We start from the raw sequence: 18,770 nt of genomic DNA on the forward strand, positions 1-18,770 counted from the left end.
CAAAGATTGAGTTTTACTTTTAAAAGGAGAACTACAAATTCATTTGTAGGGGTAATAATGCATTTATTTCATATGACCTTTGGAATAAGGGTCATGCAGTGATGACTTGTCAGGGAGCTGTGTCACAGCAGAACATACAATTTGGGTTCAGTGATGTTTAGCCTCCAAATCTTTGTCTGATTTGCTCGTTTAGGTTGAAATTAGCTTGTTATTTTTTATTAGATGATAGAAAATGTTTAATTGGGAAGCCTGCCTGCAATAAAGGAGGTAAAATGATGCAGCTATTGTGGTAAATACTCTTTGTTTCAGGATATTAGTGTTTTTACTTCTGAAGTACCTTCATCTTTTGATGTACCATCTACTTTGAGCAATTTCCAATCAATGCTTGTTCTCAACTTCAAAACCTAATTTCCCTGAATATGGGAATGAAATTAATAATGCCTAATGAATTATCAGCATTTTCAAAAAACCACCATGTGAAACCAATGAAGAAAAATCTATTCCCAAACTCACCTTTAAAGCAGCATAGATGTGTCTTTCAAGGACTATTAAGAGTTAAATGAAGTTAATTGTATAATTCAAGATGTTTCACTTTGCTTTTTGCACAGCAGCCTTCCATTGATGCTCACAATGTTTTGGTTCTAGGTCAGCATGATGGACCTCTGCCACGGCAGCATGCGGGGTTGCTTCCAGAGTCTTTGATATGGGCGTATATTGTGCAGCTCAGCTCTGCCTTACGGACCATTCACACAGCAGGACTAGCGTGCAGAGTTATGGATCCAACCAAGATTCTGGTAACAGGAAAAACAAGGTAATGAAAGCATTCAGTCTCACTGCGCTCTCTGTTCCCGGCAGCTGCTGACTGTGCACCTGATATATAAATAGCTACTAAGTTCTCTCAGCTGTCCCAAGGCATTGTGCTAAAGCTTGTAACTTCGGTTTTTTAAAGGTCTTCTAAAACATATTTTGGGAAGACTTTTACATTATCCTCAAACTACAGATCAGACCCACTACTGTCAGTTTAGAAATTTCTTGATTTATTTGTAAACAGAATACTGTCTGTACATTTTATCAAATAGTAAAATCAGTCTTTTCTGATTTGCTAAGTACTGATGACTTTTATAATACCAAAAAATTCAATGAATGCTAGAGGAAAAATTGAGGAACCAATGAAGTTTAATGGCAATTTTTCCTTTTCTCTTCTTATCCTAAAGGTTACGAGTTAATTGTGTTGGAATCTTTGACGTTTTGACATTTGACAACAGTCAAAATAATCCACTGGCATTAATGGCTCAGTTTCAGGTATGACAACACTTCTAGTTAGGTTGGTGGCTTGGCAAAGGGATTGCTGCGAACCAGTGTGATTCCTTTTGGAAGACAAGTACTTTAATTAAACCGTAGTCCAGTGTATCTACCTGTAAATTACTGTATTTTTTCACTTCTGATTTGATCTTGGTTCTCCCATACACTGTTCAAATTTGCTTATAATTTATAAATGTGAATGCTCATTTTGATATCTTCTGCCTCTAAAATTTCAGCAAGCTCACCGAACAGGCTGAACTGTAGTATTTAACAAACTTAAGTCAGAAACGACTGGAAATAGAAATTTCTAAAGGAAGAAGAAGAAAAATCTTAGATTTAGTGTTAGAGATAAAAAAAAAATGATACAGTAATAGTTTTTGCTCTGTCTTTTGTGATTTTAACATAAATAACTAAGTGTTGAATACCTATTGAGAGGAGTAAGATCTTTCAATTAACTGCATTTAGTCCCTCTCCTTGTGCCAAAAAGATTCTAGTGTATCTTTATTTTGGGCTCCTAGTTTTTCCGTGCTCTCCTGGTGTTCTCTGAAGCGTGGACTCTGCATAATTCCTGAATTAAGAAGAACCCCTTTAGACTTAACAAAAACTGTTCCACAGTCATCTGGAGCATCACTGTGTACAGGAGTGCCTCTTTCCTTAACTTCCCCTCAGGGTAAAGTACATTACTTCAGCAGTCATCACATACCCTGTCTGTACTGGGAGTGAAAGACTACAGTAGGGAGTTGGATTTAATTTATTTTCATTAATTGACCTTATTCACTGTGAAAACTGCTTATTCAGAGTCTTTAAGTAATAACTGAAATGTTTGAACTTTGGCCAGAAGAAACTATCTTGTTGGAGACCATATTCTAGAACGTAACTTTTTTTTTAATGATACAGTAAAGCAGTTTTCAGTGTGCTTTGAGGAGTACACCAAAGGATTTCACGCTCACACACACACACAAACACGCACTCAGCTACGTATCAGTGGGCTTTTGGTAAAAATCTAGTGGAAAACCGTTATGAGAAGATGAAAATACAAGTAAGTAAGGGATTCCATGCCTAAAAATGTAATGAGAGGGGTTTTTTTTTAAATCTAAGTACTTCTCTATTTTAATTTCAGCTTGGAAAGGGATCCTCCTGAGATATTATGACACTCAAGTAACGAAAAACATTTAGAATACTTGAAGATACAAATCTAAAAATTCTTGCAGGTACACAAGTCTGTCAAAAGCACTTATCACCGTAGCAGCTCAACACATGGCAGCTGACTTGCTTGATAATGCCTAGTTTTGTTTAGGGGGAATGGCTTTTCATGTTTTATATGTTGTTAATTTTCAGATTGTTTAGGTTGCTCTGCTAAACTGGAAAATAAATACTCCTAAATACTTAGTTTGGAAGATCTAAACTGCAATTAGTAAATACAGTATGGCATTTTCTTTTGCTGTTTTTTCTAGAGGGGCTAGGCTTTCACTGCCCATTTTTTTCCTTCCGAGGTGCCAAACTGGGTCCATTCCTTGAAATTAAGGGGTCATTTCTCATGCTCTACCTTTGTTTGCCCTAGCCAGATAAAATTACAAAATAACAGCTGCTGCTCATCCTTTTTCCTTTCGATCCATGACCCAGTTCCTGAATTCCTCTGGGACTCCTGTGTCTGTTAAAAATGTAGGTTATCTCTTGGTTTACTGCCCAGCTAATATGCATTTCCTTGTTGTCTTCAATGGAGAAAGCTATATTTGTTAGGATTTGCCATTTTCTGGCTATTTCCCATGGTTAATATAAAGAGAAATTTCAGTCAAAACAGTGAGGGGCTATGTAAAAGGAATGCAATTGTTCTTTGCAATCTGTATTAAACACATTAATCTCTGTGATCATTTGAGAGTTACATAAAGGCAACAAAAAGGGAAGCTAAAAAGAAGTAAATGAAATATGAATGGCCAATTGCATTGAAAACCAGGGGTTAAACCTGTATAAACTGCCGCATGTGACTTCCTGCCCCACCGCAGTCCATAAGTCTTGTGTCAGTCAACTGCAAGGTACAGATGGGAAAGCTAAATGGTGATCCAGGAAACACTAAAAAGGTTTAATCAATATTTCTGTATTTGGAATAAAATGTAAGTCCTCCCCTTTACAAAAAAAAAAAGAGATTGTTAACTTTTAATAAGGGCTATAAGGTTACTTTGGCTTAAAGTAAATATTTTCAATTTAGCAAACCAAAATAACTTTCATATCCACCTCCCCAAATTTAAGGAAACTAGTTTGAAGAGATATCTCAAGTACTATTTTTGACTCTAAAAAAATGCACCAAAATGTAGGAACTTGGATTAACGTCTAACAACAGTTCTAGGAACTTATCCTTTTAAGTGAATCCACAGAACTGGAGCTGGTACTGATCCAACATAGCAGTGGATCAGGATAAACAAAACAAAATAAAAAGTAGTGTTGGTTTCAAAGTGTTTCTGGAAAATGGATCCTGTCAAAGAAAAGTTTCATTTGAATAGCTTATATGTCTGGCTGGTAAAATCAAATGTATAAAATGTTGAGGTATCTCTAGGGCATTTGGCATAGTGGCATATACCTATTTAATTAGAAAAAATAAGAAACGGTACCTATGTAGTTAACATTTAAATTGGACACTTGACATGCTTGGAATTGACTTGGTAATGAGGAGACATTAATAAAGGGGGCTGTTTCTGAGTTTATCCCCTAGTGCTGGTTTTTAGTGAATGCCATTTAATAACTCTATCAATGAACTGAATGCTGATAAAACCCTTACTTGCAAAGCTTTCAAGAGATAAAAAAATTAAGTTGGTAGAGGTTACAGTTATGAATTGAATTACTAATTAAATGGTTATTAATTGCATGCAAGGTGCATTTTTGAATAAAGGCTGCCTGGGCTTAGAAGGTGTAAAGCCTTTCCTTGAAGTTAGGAATCAACTTAGTATTACTTCATAGTCACTGTTGATAGTTACCCTAGCCGAAGTTTTTTGTCAGATCTGTGGCGAAAGGAACTTACATGATCCATAAGAGCATGCAAACACAATAGGGAGTATAAACAAGGAAATTATGTATTTAGTATAGATCTGTACCTTGCACTAGCAAGGCTACCTCAGGAATGCAGAAAAATATATTTCTGGTGTTCCTGCTGCAAGGAAGTCTGGTAGTTCTTGTGTGCCTTCTTTAACCTTTCTTTGCCTAGGAGCAGTAAGAGCTGAGTATTTTCAGGGATTAGGTTAACACTTAATAGGCATATGTGGATTGCTTCCTTACAGAAAGAATGGTGTAACCCAGCTTCTGGGGAGTCACGTACCCTGTCTGAATTTATAGAGTGGGTCAGCAGATGGTAGTTTAGTTGCTTCTGAAACGGTAATCTGACTCTCAGAAATCCTGAACTTTATGGGATCTTTCCAGCTTGTGATATTCTGATTCTTCAGTCACACAGGAAGAATATTGCCTTTGTGCTCTTATAAAACTTTAAAAATTGGGTATCGTGATAACATTTTCTTTCAGGGTTTCACCTAACAATGAATAGTATTGGAAGTGCCTCCAGAGAGCAGTACAACTGGCTCAAAATCTGAATTTTCTTACAGAATTATAGTTGTCTTAAATTGATCAGTCTCTTAACTGAGTGTTTGAAGTTCCTAAAATAAGTGGGATGAATCCAAGCCACTTTTGTGTCTAAAACAAGCTAATTTTGGCTGTAATTTGAAAACTGTGTGTTTGGGGGTGCATTGGGGTGTCATATTGTCTCTGCCTGTTCTTCTGGTAAATGTAATTTGTGAAACAAACAAAAATTTAAGGTTGCAAGTCAAATGCTCAAAACCCCACAAAGCTCAAATTTAAAATTTCCTGTCTGATGTTAAATGTAAGACTTTCTCAATAATTTCTAAAATCTAATGCAATCTGTATTATGAAAGCACCTGTGCAAAGGAAGACAATTTTCATAGGGACTTGCCTGTATATTTTCAGTGTCTCATGGTTATATGATCCAGAATTTATATAGGTTATATCCTTATGAATGACTAAAAGTTGAAAGGTACTAAGTGTAAAGTAGAGGACTGCAGAAAGAAGTACAACTGTGGTTAATACAAATGCATATTTCTTCCAAGACGTTTTGGAGAAAAAAATCGTAATGAAAATGCCTTTGTGTCAGGTGACACACGTTTCTAGATACTGCACAAGCTGAAATCCTCTGTTTAGAGCCATAGCAGTTCCCTGCTTCTGAAATTGACTACATTTTAGTGGAAGCAAGTTCACACTGAAAAGGGGGTTTATTGCTCTGATTAACGTCTCTTTACCAAAGGAAAAAGGAATGCTAATACTCAGAAATTCTGTGTTGCTTAGGAAATAGTTTAGCAAATGCCAGTCCCACGTCCTTTTCAACCACTTTGTCCTTATTTGTCTCATTTTCCACATCCTGTTTCTGTCTTCATTAGCTATAAGAATAATACGCTTTTTAACTTCAGACGTATTGTGTGTCCATGTTCAAATGGTGCTGCTTAATCATACTTGATGTAGGAACAGCAGGGACATTGAGAGACCTGGAAAGGTTTGGTATTTTTCCCTTTCCCTCAGCTCCTGGGAGACGTGGCTTCAGGGAAGGCTGCTCAGCTACTGCAGCCAGAGGCAGCAGGTGTGGTTATGCCTCTGGGTGGAAGAGCTGTGAGGGGCTGTGGCATGTTCACCATCACAGCACTTTTCTAAAGCTGCCAAATTCTAACCAGAACTTTTAATGCTGCCAGATTTTTTAGCCTTTCTCACAGAAATGTTGGAAGGTGGATTCCTTGTACGACTGCATTCTCTGCTAAATGGCTTGGCCTTGCTCTAGGCTATGGAACTGACATTCTCAATTACTAGTAGCTTTTATGTTTTTAGTTTTGCAAAAATATCTTATTTTCTCCAAAAAACCTCAGGAAAATTCTGATTTCATATCTAGCTGACTGTTAAATTCACTCTGAGGCATATCCAGCATGGAAGGCTGCAGATGTTTTGAAGTTTGGCCAAGTTGTGTGCAGCTGAAAGCCTTTCCATGGAAATAATCAGTTCAACTTTTCCTGTGAATTTCATTGTTTACTACTAAATTAGGCTCTTGCTTTTAGCAGTGGGCTTAAAAAAATCTGTTACAGCTTTTCCAAATCATTTCTTATGGCTGGCAATTAATACTGGCAGAATTTTCTGTTACGACAAGGCAGGCTGTATCCAGCATTCATCTTTTAAGAGCAGTTCTGCTTTTAACAAAAGTGTTTAGTAATGCAAAGGTTTCTTCATAACACACAATGCTGTTCTGTTTGGCAGATGTACAGGCCTGTCTAGTTATTTTGCACAGTTCAGATATTTTCACTCTGTCCATCAGAGATGAAAATATTTGAGCAATTTGTTAAAATGGTGATATCATGTGTTAGAGTGTGGTGTGGATTCCAGTATGGAATTCACACTGGATGGCTAGATTGAAAAGATAGGAATGCAGAAAATGCTGGTTTCAGTTTAACACATGATCCTTTTATTTCTACATCTCATATTGAGAAGACTTGTTCTGTTTGCCACCAACTCCTTGACTTGTCAGGATTGAGCAGGTGGGTGGTTCAGAGAACCTCATTACAGAGCTTCTGCCACTACACAGTTCTCTCTGGTACTGTTCATAAGCTAAAAATAGGTAAATTTTAATAATTCAAGGATAAATATAGTACTTAAAAATTGCTAAGTGTCAGGACAGATTTTTTTCTGTACTTTTTAAGTACTGTAACTTGAACGATCATATTGAACTATGATTTGAATAGCACTTACTTTAGTTGCTCAAATTCTTCTAAGGTTATTGAAGAACTGTCTCTCTTTAACACCATCTAGTACCATAAGTAGTATTTATCTTTACTGAGAATCTTACCTGTGTGTGTTTTCCCTATTAGCAAGCAGATCTGATCTCGCTGGGGAAAGTTGTGTTGGCTTTGGCTTGCAATTCTTTATCAGGAATTCAGAGAGAGAATTTGCAGAAAGCAATGGAACTGGTGACAATCAACTATTCCTCTGATCTGAAGAATCTGATTTTGTAAGTTTGTTTAATAAACCTTTTAAAGGAAATTGCAGCACTTTTTAATGTATACAAATGCAAAAGCAAAATGGTATTTTTAAATGCAAGTAAGATTTCAGATAAATCTACTGTTATTGACTTGTCTTCATGGTCAGTGTGCTGTTAAACATTGATATGAATTTTTTGGTATAATGCTGGTAAAGCTCTTAGTAAGAATTAGGAGTGTAAACAAAACAAGCATTTTAGGTTGTCTTAAACACTGGGCTTCATTGCACGTTCTCTACAATAGCAGTATGCTAGTCTTATCTTAGAGTTTCAGAAGGTACTGAGAAATAGGCACACTGACTTTTTGGCCAAAAGGTTGAGTGCTAGCTTTTTTCTGGCTGTGTGTTCTTTTTGTGTTGTTTCAATATAGTCAGCCTTTTTCTTCCTTGCAGCCTGAGTGGGAAAAATAGAAATCTTTTCTCCTTTCCTCATTTGAAAAACAATTGCATTGCAGTCTGAATCTGCATCCTTGTCTCTTTTTGTATATGTTCTTGCTGTTTGAATGGAGTGAACTGCACAGTTTCATGAGAGTATACTCCCATGTTGTCTAAATAACTGACTCGATGTATACCTGCAAATTGATTGTTTGCTTGATGGTATCTTCTTTTAAGAAACATAACAATTGTCAACTTTATGTATTAAATACAAAAAAATTAAATAGTTATGAATTCATAATGGAATATAGTATTTGGCATTTGCAGAAAGTAATCTTTGGTTGGGTTATTTTGGCAGGTATTTGCTGACTGACCAAAACAGACTTCGCAGTGTAAACGATATCATGCCTATGATTGGTGCACGATTCTACACTCAGTTGGATGCTGCTCAGATGCGAAATGATGTTATAGAAGAAGATCTAGCAAAGGTAAATCATGTAGTAACTCCTGCAGAAAGACTTGTAGTCATTGTACCTGGCTACGTGTTTTCTACCAATTTCTTTTGGGTTTTTTTTCCCTTCTGTTTCTTAACCTAAGTAATCTGCTTGAAGGCTTGACAACTCTAAACTCAGGCTTTTGAAAGCCCCAAGAGCTTCAAGAATGCCTAGTTTTAAGATGTCTTCAGCTGTGTTTTAACTGAAGTAGCATCTTCATTTCCAACCAGTAGTCTTGGGAAAAGTATGTTCTTTATAGCATGGTTAAAAATAGCATTCTGAGTAAAGAAGGCCATGTGTGTCATGTAGATAATTTGATGTGTGCTAAAGCCCTATAAAATTTTAGGTTTGGATTTTGGTGTCCTTGCTCTCATATGTTTTCCTTTCTGAATGAATTCTAATCCATGGAGATACCATGTTCAACTTTCCTGAAGTGTGCACTCTTGCTGTGGGGGTCTGTGGTGTTCAGTCAGGGTATCAAGTGCTAGCTATAAAGGAAATATGTACTATGTATCAAGTCAGGGTGTATTTGTTCAACAGGAAGGAGTGTCTGTTAGTCAGAAGTGACTGACAGCAGGACATACATTGGGGAATGCTCTCATGGCCCTGAAAATGTGTGGGATAGGGTACTACAGAAGAATTTAATCGAGTTCTGTGATTCCACTCCCTTATAACCCCTCACTGAGAACTTTTTAAGTAGGCCAGTGTTTGGGATTCTGATGGACTCAGTTCTCTTGATTTCTCCAGTATTGTCCTGTTGGAGAACAGTTTTCCCCTCCTTGATGAAAGATGCTGAAATCTGTCAGAAGCAAGGAGCTATAGAAGAGCCAAACAGTATCTGTGTACCTCTAGATGCTGGGTGCCCATTTTCTCAGAATCAGCTACTAATCCTTCTCCAGAGGTTTTTGTTTGTTGTTAAGGTGGCCTATGTGCTCGCACAAAGCTGGGCAGATGGGCTCCTTCCCATAGCAAAGATGGAGATTGCCCTGTGATCAGCAATACAATTTCTGTATTTTTAGTCAGGTTATTTGAGCAGTTGCTTATCACTGGCAGGTGGGCAGAGTTACTACAAATTCAAGTTGTTGCTTAGCCCCCAGTTTGGCAATAGCTGTTTACTTGTCAGTGATAAATACCACTTCTTAATTAGCTGTCAAACTGAAGCTGTAACTTGTTCCTACTATGACATCCCCTCCATCAACATCAGAGCCACAGTATCCCTTAAATCTAGCCTGGTACCCTCTGTTCATTTTTTTCCCAAAGCAAATGCTTTGGAGGGAGTATTAGAAAAAGACTAGCATGTGTGATTTTTTTTTTTTTCCTTATATTGTCCAATCATGCAGTCATCTGTAGCTTAGGCACTTCTGATGCTGGGAGTGGTTTCTATGTAGTTAATATTTTTGTCACACTCACTTTTCCCAGAGCAATAACCCTATTTTGCTATTCCTTTTCTTCCTCACTTTTACAATTATCATATTCAGGTCATAGCAATCAAAGCCTCAGTTTTTAAGCCCTGTGGAGAGTATCTCCCTCCTTACAGGCTACTAGGCCTGCAGGGAGGCTCTTGGAGACTTAGTGCCTGTGTTGTTGCTCATCTGTGTTACCATTCACTGGGAATCTGCAAGGCAATGAACTTTATACAGGTGTAGTTTTGCCCTTTGAGTATTTGACCACATGCCAAAAATAAATTTGGTGGTTAGACCAAATAGTAGACCTTGGCTAGCTGGACAGGGCTGGTTTTCCATGTCAGTCTCTTTAAGTGTAGCTACTGTTGCGGTACAAGCTGTTCTCCAGGGTTTTTTTAGACTATTAATAGAAGTCTGCAACCCATAGGTTGTCCAAGGTCAGGCTGCTATCACCTTGACACACTTTATTTACCCAGCTGTGCACAGTAATCTACTCCAGACTGAATTCAGTTGAAGTCAATATGAACATGCATGGAATTAGATGCATCTTAGCATGAATAATGTTGTAGACCTGAGCCATTAGAGAATGTGAGTAATATCAGAGAGGATCTTTTCCTGACAACTTCAATTTACATTGTGAATTATTTTTTTGTTTAATGTAAGCTAGGATGTTACTGTTTTCACTGCATCCTCAGTGGTGTGGAAAAACACGCTAAATCAACTTTCAGTTGCATGTGTGCCAAGCAACTGTAATTTTAATGTTCTGCCTCTGTGTGATCTCATTGTAATTGCTTTATCTAAGTCATTTATGGACTCAACATTGGTGTTCTTTTAAGACTTCGAGTCTAACTGCTTTGAAAAAACTTGTTTCAAAATTATTTTTGAAACCAATTATCAGTTGAGTATTAGTTTGATGATATTGTTGCTAAATATTTACTAATAATGGCCTACAAAGCATTTCTGAAAAATAGATCTGGTAGATTGTTTCTTCTTATCTTTACCTGAAATAAGGTGGTGTACTGCATACTTCTGCATATCTTGGTAACTGTGTGTGTGTGTGTGTGTATATATGTATGTATATATATATATATATATATATATATATATATATATATATATATATATATATATAAAACCCATATTCTTGATATTCTTGTTGTTTAACTAACTGTATTTTAGCATACCTGTGAGTATAGGCTGGCAGGAGATTAGACTTACATTTCAACAAGGAAATAGATTGTCTGGTCCAGTTCCTGCTGGAACTGGGAGGTATCATTGGTTGCTGAATCTTCACATTATAATAATTTGAAGTGCTAAAATGAGCACTGGACTATGGATAAATAATACAATGCATTTGATCTCTGTCTGAAAAAAATGACACGTTCTTCTTTGAATAAATAAATCCTTGTAGTTAACAGTGTGTCATTGGTATTATTACCATGTATCTTTTGCAAGTAAATGTCTAAATTTTGTTTCAGAGACTCTTAACCTTTTTCTTGTTTTCTAGGAGGTGCAAAATGGAAGGTTGTTTAGGCTCCTAGCAAAATTGGGAACAATCAATGAGAGGCCAGAGTAAGAAATACTTGCTTTTTTGGTTTAGAGTATGTAAAACACAGTTTGCAATGCACTTTCTTCCTTCATAAATTTAAATTTTTCCCCCCATGTGTGCCCATGGAGAAATGAGTATTTAAGAAGCCGTGAGAAAAATAAGATAAGCAACTTTGACCAAAACTTTAAATAGACAGGAGAAGGCTACAAGTTGTTTCCCTGTATTTAGTTTGGTTTCTCTTGTGGGTGGCAGTAGTTTTGGAGGAAATCCATTGCTTGCTTTAACTGAAGCAAAGGATGTAGATACTGGTTTTAAGCTAGTGAGTTTCCATGTTGTTTTTTATTGACTAACTACATGAAAATGAAGTGTTCATTGTCAGTTTTCCATCCCTTTGCATAAACTTAGAGTTATGTTTATAATGCAGGTTTCTACATGTGCTTTAAGTGGTAAACTTGTTGCAGATAATTTTTGTTTTCTTCCATTAGTTTTTGGTGGCTCTTGGAAGGCATTAGCTTTAGATGCTCAAGCAGCTGAGAAAGTTTTTGTGTATGTTATCTTCTGTTTGTGGCGGGGGGGATTAATTTAATTGCAATTTATAGCAGGAGATTAGCTGTGCAATTAGACTACTCAACTGAGAATTAAGTGTTGTTTATATCTGTGGGGTTTGATTTTACTTAACTTACTGAGCTTTAATACAAGAATTTGTTCTTCACTAGGTTTCAGAAGGACCCAACGTGGTCAGAAACTGGAGACAGGTATTTACTAAAGCTCTTTCGAGATCACCTTTTCCATCAGGTGACAGAAGCGGGTACTCCTTGGATTGACCTCAGTCACATTATCTCATGTCTTAACAAGGTACACTGTACTTCAGTTAGCTTTTACACATTTGATTGGGTTAGCTTTCTTTAAAAGTATATTCCACTGCAAAGCAAGTTGGCACTGGAAGGTTCATGCCATTGGCTTAGCTGGTGGTTATTTTTCCTATTTTGGGTTAAAACCATGTATTCACTAAGCTAATATTCCAACATCTATGGATATTTTAAAGAAAACTAGTACATGAATATTAAAAATTTGTTAATATAGCGTGAGATACAATATTAACTTTTCATCCTAGAATGCATTGATTACTGTGGATAAGCAATGCTGGTCCCTTTATGCTACTCTGGTCTTTCAACACAGCATAAAGGATCCATAATACTCCTTTAACTGGGGGAGGTTTCTGCTGGTAGTTATCACAAAGCACGGTTGTAAGGCAAGATCCATTCCTACATTGTGCTGACTCAAGTACGAGACAGGAGGGAAACTGCAACAGAAATTTGTGCAAAATCCTTGCCATCAGGACAGTGCTAGAAAATTTCTGTGACTTAACATTTTAAGTCCACTTCTGTAATAACTTCCCTAGTCTCTCCAGCCCTTTGTTTTCCAAGGCTGACTTAACAAAGCTATTTGCAGTTTTCTAAGAGTTGCACCACTAGCAGAATTTTATCTGAGCACTCTCATGATTAATAGCAGGAGATGTGTGAGAGACCACAAGATCTTCAGTAGATGAAGAATTTGTCTTGCTCCATAAATTAAAAAGTATGTGAGCTTATTAATTTTTTTTATTGGTAGATCAGCTTTCAACTTATTTCACATTACTTTGCTGTACTTTAATAATCCGTGAGAGACTAAGATGCTGCAACTTTTTTTGTTGTTGCTTTTGTAGCTGCTTGGTAATTTCACTTGCTCTTCAGAGAATGGTGATGCAGACACTGACAATACACAGTTTTAGTGCCCAGTATTTTCTTTTCTAGGACTAGGATAGCCAGCTTTCTCCTGCAAGAAAAGTGGAATATGTTCAGATCCTTTGATGTGTAATAACTGTACAGTTAAATATTTTTCTAAAATTGTCAGGGTTTCTAACCTCCTATTAGACCACTGCTGTGCATTTTTTAACCTCCTTTTTATCTTTCTGGTTGGTGTCTGTAATCACTTTAAAAAGGACATTAAAGGGATTGAGGCTAAATCAAAAAGAAAGCATGTTGACATTCAAGTAGGCATTGAAATGCCATCATGATTTGAAAGCAGTGACTCATACAGTACTGTAGCAAGAGGGGACAGTCCTGAATTCATAGGTCAGGTAAGAGACAATGTCAAAGAATGCCTTGTTCTATAAATGTTCATGGCTTACCTTTTCAAACAGAGACTCTTCTCTTCTATGGTTGTGGGCTCAGCACACAAAAAAATGTAAGGCTTACAGAACTCTGCTTTGGAAATACAGTCTAAGGAGCACTTCAGAAACTGTAGAAGTACTAGTAGAAGTTAAATGGACTTTACTGGTACTTGCCAAACATATTCCTTTTGAATGAAAGCTATTCTGTTGTTTAAAAAAACCCAAACCAACAAACTTTCCTTTTCAATGTAGTGTTTTGAGCATCTTTTCAGCTGAGAATATAGATTTATGCACCCACAGGAGGAAAGAAAGCCATAAATATTGATGTTTGTAATTAGCAGTGTGGCTTTCTTAATACAGATCTTCCATTAGGAAGATCCTCCATTGAGGTAATTAACTGATTTGTTGTATGATGCTAATGGGAATGAACAGTGGACAATATTTCACAAACACCTTAATTGTATTAATATTTTGTAATGGTTGTTGGAAGACACTGGTGGTTTTATCCTACTCTATAAAAATTAGAAGCTAATTGGCTTGCTTTCATCCTTCTGAAACCATTCACAAAGCAGCAGCTTTAAAATGTGGTGGTTCCAGCTTTTAAGGTTACACTCAAAACATTACTTTAGAAGAGAAATGCATGAAATTGCTAACTTGCTGTGTTGCTCCAGACAGCAGCTAGTGGAACATCTCTGTGACAAATTTAATTTTTTTTCTATTCAGTACAATATTATAATTGTATTATAATTATATTGCATTCATATTACATTTAAACCTGCTGGGGTTGTATTTCCAAAGAATGGATTGGTAGTGTCATATCTCACTTGTCTCTGCCCCACCTTTTTTATTGGAATAAGAAAGACTGTGGTGGAACTATCAGCGTATTGACTAAAACAAAACTACAAAAGTTCTGCATAATAAGAGAGTCTTGACAGTTCTCTATTGATGAACATTTCTTGCAAAGTGCGAAGAACCTAAGAAACAGTGATGTAATGGGCTTCAGCATGTAAAGCAGGATATTCCTCTGTTAGAAATTAGGATCTAATGGAATATAAAAAAAGGGACATACTGAATTTGAGAAGTCAGAGCAAACCATGAGAAGAAATGTGGAACAAACGTTTCCAAATTATCCATTTGGTTTTGGATTATACCAAAGTAATTTTTTCTTTCTAAGGGGTTAAATGTACCATACAGCTTAGTTTGTTTCCAGTACTGCCAAAAATATGAGGTTTGGGTTTCTACCGGTTTTCAGGCTACCTGGGACTGACCCATCCATTATCTCATTTCGGAGTGGACAAGAAGTAAATTACTTACCCTACGTGGATCATATGTGCAAATGTAATGTCAAAATTAGTTTTGTTCTTCAGGAAGTACATAAAAATTTTGCCAGGCTTTCTACACAGGGAAGTATAGCATTACAGGATTACTAGCTTTGTGGAAGGGGAAGAAAACAATGGTATTTCAGTCCTAAGGTCTGGAATGTCCATCAAGTAAAGACCAAAATGTCTCGATTTTTTGGCGAGGACATTGTTGTGGTGCGATTCAGATTCTTCCTTTGTGTCCTGTTAGTGGATTTGAACTGCACCATAACAATGTACTTGCCAAGAAATTGATTGCTTTTATTGTTGGGGAAATGTTTTGCCATTTCTTTCACACTTCTTTTATTTTATCTTTTGCATTCTTGTTACAGTTAGATGCTGGTGTGCCAGAAAAAATAAGCCTCATTTCCAGAGATGAGAAGAGTGTACTTGTGGTAACTTACAGCGATTTAAAACGCTGCTTTGAAAATACTTTTCAAGAACTGATTGCAGCCGCAAATGGTCAGTTGTAGTATTTGCTGAAAGCATGCAGGACATTGCTGAGGAACTTAACCTATAGCAAATTGCACTACAGCTGAATTGTTGTTGTCATCTCATTTCACATTTGGGAAACAAACAGGAGATGAGCAAAGCTGCTTGCACTTCAGTCAGGTACACTGTTACTTGAAGGGAAGAATGTTTCACTTATCCTAGAGCTAAGGCTGCCATTGGAGGCTTTATCTGTGAAGAATTTATTTTAGATTAAGGAACACATCAGGTGCATGATGTTCCTACTTTTATTTTTTCCACTTGTATATGCACTAATTTTAATTTTTTTAAGACTTTTCTGATCTCTGAAGTTTTGCCACATTGTATACTTAAGGGAAACTCTTTGCAAGGACATTTCTGGGATACATTTTTGTCACTGAGGATATAGCAAAATTTATTCATTTTTGATATTATTTGCACCCAGAATAGCATAAAGGACCAGGTAAATAATTTAATAGAAATTGTGTTCTATTAATGACCGTTTAGTTCGTAACCTCTGTAAAAGTGTGTTGTATGCAAGCTCTGTATGCCACCCACTGTTAGCTCAAAGAAATGTGAGAAGAAACAACTTTTTAAAACCAGTCAAGTGAAGTATTGGTGAATTGACTAAAAAGGAAAGAAAGTCCCCTGTCATTCGATTTAAACTTTGTCTAAGCGAAGTGACGAAAACAGCATAATGGGAAACATCTTTAATTTAAGGAGCATATCAAACTTGCTCTAAACACAACCAGCGCCTTTTAAAAACTGTCTGTACATTTTCCTGGTAGTCAGAAGCATTTACATTTATGCAATTTTTTTAATAGATTTTTTTTTTTTAAAGAAATTGTTTAAATGCCTGAAGTTTCAGGAGTGTATTACTTTAGGTTATTTACAGTATAATTTTTGTATAAAGTTCTGTTCTTTGAACCACAGCTTTATTATGGTACGCTACACTGGATACAGATACAAAGACACTGTTAAAAGAAGATTAACTAAACACAGCAGTTGTCTGGCATCAAGAGCTTTTCAAGTTTTACGGCCTGAATCTGGAGGGATAATGATCTGCTGTGCCTTTGCAGTCACTGCTTAGCCCAAAGTAATATTACTTTTGCTAATACTCAACACATGAATATTCCTGAAGTAATTCAGTCTCAAAAGTCTGGAATTTTGCTCCTCAATTACCTTTCTAATTTTTGGACATGCAGTTGTCTCCAAACTTGGGTATTCATGGGATTTCTAGTTAAACACCTACACTTTGATACTGAAGACTGCCAAATATGTAGGAATTTCCTTTCTTAAAGCAGTAGTGAAGACTGTATCTATCCTTTCCCAGCACTGAATGTTTTAATAGCACTGGGTGCTCACCATGAAGAAAATGTGGAAACTCAAAAGGTCAGGACAGACTCTAAGCACTTGCAACTGATGTTACTGACATCAATTTTAATGATTCTCAATATTTGTAGTTTTCAGAGAAGTTTTTAATATTTCTCTGTCCACTTTTATAAGCTTTAAAATGATTCTCCGCCTTGAGACTTGCATCAAGAAAAAAGCAACTCTCTTCACATCGAAAGCTTTGAAGACTAGGGACATGCTTTACACATTTTAGAAAATGTGGTTGAATCCACATTAAGTAGCATCAGTTGTTGAGTTTAAAAATCAATTATTGTTGCAATTTTAAAAGGAACATAATGTTTAATATTCAAACGATAACAGTTGCCAGAATGTTCTTTTTAATATAAAAGGAACAGGAACTTTGAAAAGTGAACATGCAGAACAGTCTTTTATCATTAGCTCATGTATTTGAGGAAGAGCAGCTGTCTTTTCTATGTTTTTTGACAAATCATATTGTAATTCTTTTGTACAAAAAAAAGAAGTACTTGTATTCTAGAAGAAATATGGAATGCTTAATTTATAAGCGGGCTGAGGTTTTTTCCAGTATTGTTTTCTTTGAAAATGAAAGGGGATCATCTGTTCAGTTGTGGGGTTTGGGAACCTTTGAAAATTTAATTTGTGGACCAATATTTTGTGAAAGTGTAAGGCAGGGGTAAAATAGGGCTTGAATTCTCATCCTTTTTAGACCAGCACACCCTCTGCAAGACATGTCTAAATTGCAAACCTGTGTGTATTTGCATAATGTCAGTTTGCTTCAGCCCCTAGTAACCTCAGGACTTGGTTTAAAAATAAAAAGGTAGACAGCTAATAAGTTTTCATACATAATGTCAGCCAGAAAATATTTGGTGTCAGGTAATACATAAAATTAAAAAGAAGTTGAGCTTTGTTTTCTATTTATTTTATTTGGTCTGTATTTGGGAATGATTTGAACAGTCTGAAGTTCAGCTTGGGTGTTTTTTTGGGGAGAGCCCTTCTACCCCATTTTAATTCCATTTAGAAGGTTGTCCTAAAGTTGTAGTTTGATCCATTCATAGGAAGAACTGTGTATCTGTATTTAAAAGAAGTGTCACCAGGATGTGCCCTCCCAGGTGGGAAATTTATTTCTGACCTTCCTATTTTTTACAGCTAAAAGCACAGAAGGGACAACCTTTGAAATCATCTGGTGTTGGTCATTTTAATTTTTGTACCTGTTTTAAATTTTGTTGCTGTATTTACTATATTGTAAATATTTTGTTGAGGGTACCTATGTATTTTTGATTTGCCCTTGTTTCAGTAATTCAGGTGTCAACTGCTTCCCCTAAAAAGCACCAGTATGTTAAGTTCTAATGTCATGATCCCAGTATGTGTTACTCATCTTTAATCCTGTTTTCATTGTTCATGTGTACAGCAGTATTTTTAATAAAGAATACCAGAAGTAACGTGGCCTTATTTTGACATTGTGAAGCTCTGAAGTTGGATCCAGGGCTTTTCAACTTTGGTGGTGGAATTTTATTTCCTTCGTCTCGTACTTCTTTTGTATTCATTCTGTCTGCAATGCAGAGTTCAAACAGACAGGAGTCACAAATTGTGTTTAGTGCTTGACACTTAGAGTGTATCAGATGTCCTAAAACTGTTCACTAGAAGTGTATTAATGCATATTTCTGTAACTCCCAAGTCAAATCCCATCTGCTTCAGTTTGATCAGGTCTGCTTTCCTTGATAAGCCCTACTTTTGAAAATTCTGCTCAAGTACCCTAACTTCCATGTTTTTTGAGCTTTTTTTTGCTCAATGACAAAGTGTATTAATTTCTCTGAGAATTTGCACATGGAGTCACAATAACTTTATTTCATGGAATTCTTTTTCTGTATTTTTAACCAGCAAAGGTTTGATGATTTGCTGGTGGGATAAAGTCTCCTATATCCATCCAGTGCTGACCATGCTTATGGAAGATGTAATTTTATGTAATATATTGTGACTTGTCAATCATCCTTGCATATATTTAACATGGAGTCATTATCGCTGAAATTGCAGTGTTTTAGGAATGTTATTATATTAGCTACATTGTTTGATTGATGCACATATCCAGTCTCCAGTTTCCTCCTTAGTTATGTGCAGCAACAGCTACACAACTCCTGCAGCACTTGATGATCCCATTCTGCTTTCCCAGAGAAAGCTTCATCTCCGCTTCCTTCCAGCAGCTGGAGAGCCCCTCAGACGATTGAATGCTGTTTA

General features: G+C 36.4%; 1 protein-coding gene across 5 annotated transcripts in view; it reads left to right on the top strand.

Annotated features, from left to right (window-relative positions):
* The window catches only part of PAN3 (poly(A) specific ribonuclease subunit PAN3), an 80,114-nt gene extending 62,137 nt beyond the window's left edge, over window positions 1–17,977 (top strand). For 3 of the 5 annotated variants that reach the window (XM_059838802.1, XM_059838804.1, XM_059838801.1), the window contains 7 exons: window positions 646–811; window positions 1,215–1,302; window positions 7,203–7,342; window positions 8,102–8,231; window positions 11,148–11,212; window positions 11,906–12,044; window positions 15,032–17,977. In XM_059838802.1, the coding sequence (XP_059694785.1) occupies window positions 646–811; window positions 1,215–1,302; window positions 7,203–7,342; window positions 8,102–8,231; window positions 11,148–11,212; window positions 11,906–12,044; window positions 15,032–15,172 (869 nt within the window). In that variant the 3' untranslated portion in view covers window positions 15,173–17,977. Of the gene's footprint in view, window positions 1–645; window positions 812–1,214; window positions 1,303–7,202; window positions 7,343–8,101; window positions 8,232–11,147; window positions 11,213–11,905; window positions 12,045–13,170; window positions 13,309–15,031 lie in introns of all 5 variants that reach the window. The other 2 variants (XR_009485357.1, XM_059838803.1) reach the window with 2 other exon arrangements.
* The last annotated feature ends 793 nt before the right edge of the window (window positions 17,978–18,770 follow it).

The sequence above is a fragment of the Haemorhous mexicanus genome, chromosome 2 (genome assembly GCF_027477595.1).
Source record: "Haemorhous mexicanus isolate bHaeMex1 chromosome 2, bHaeMex1.pri, whole genome shotgun sequence".
NCBI lineage: Eukaryota > Metazoa > Chordata > Aves > Passeriformes > Fringillidae > Haemorhous > Haemorhous mexicanus.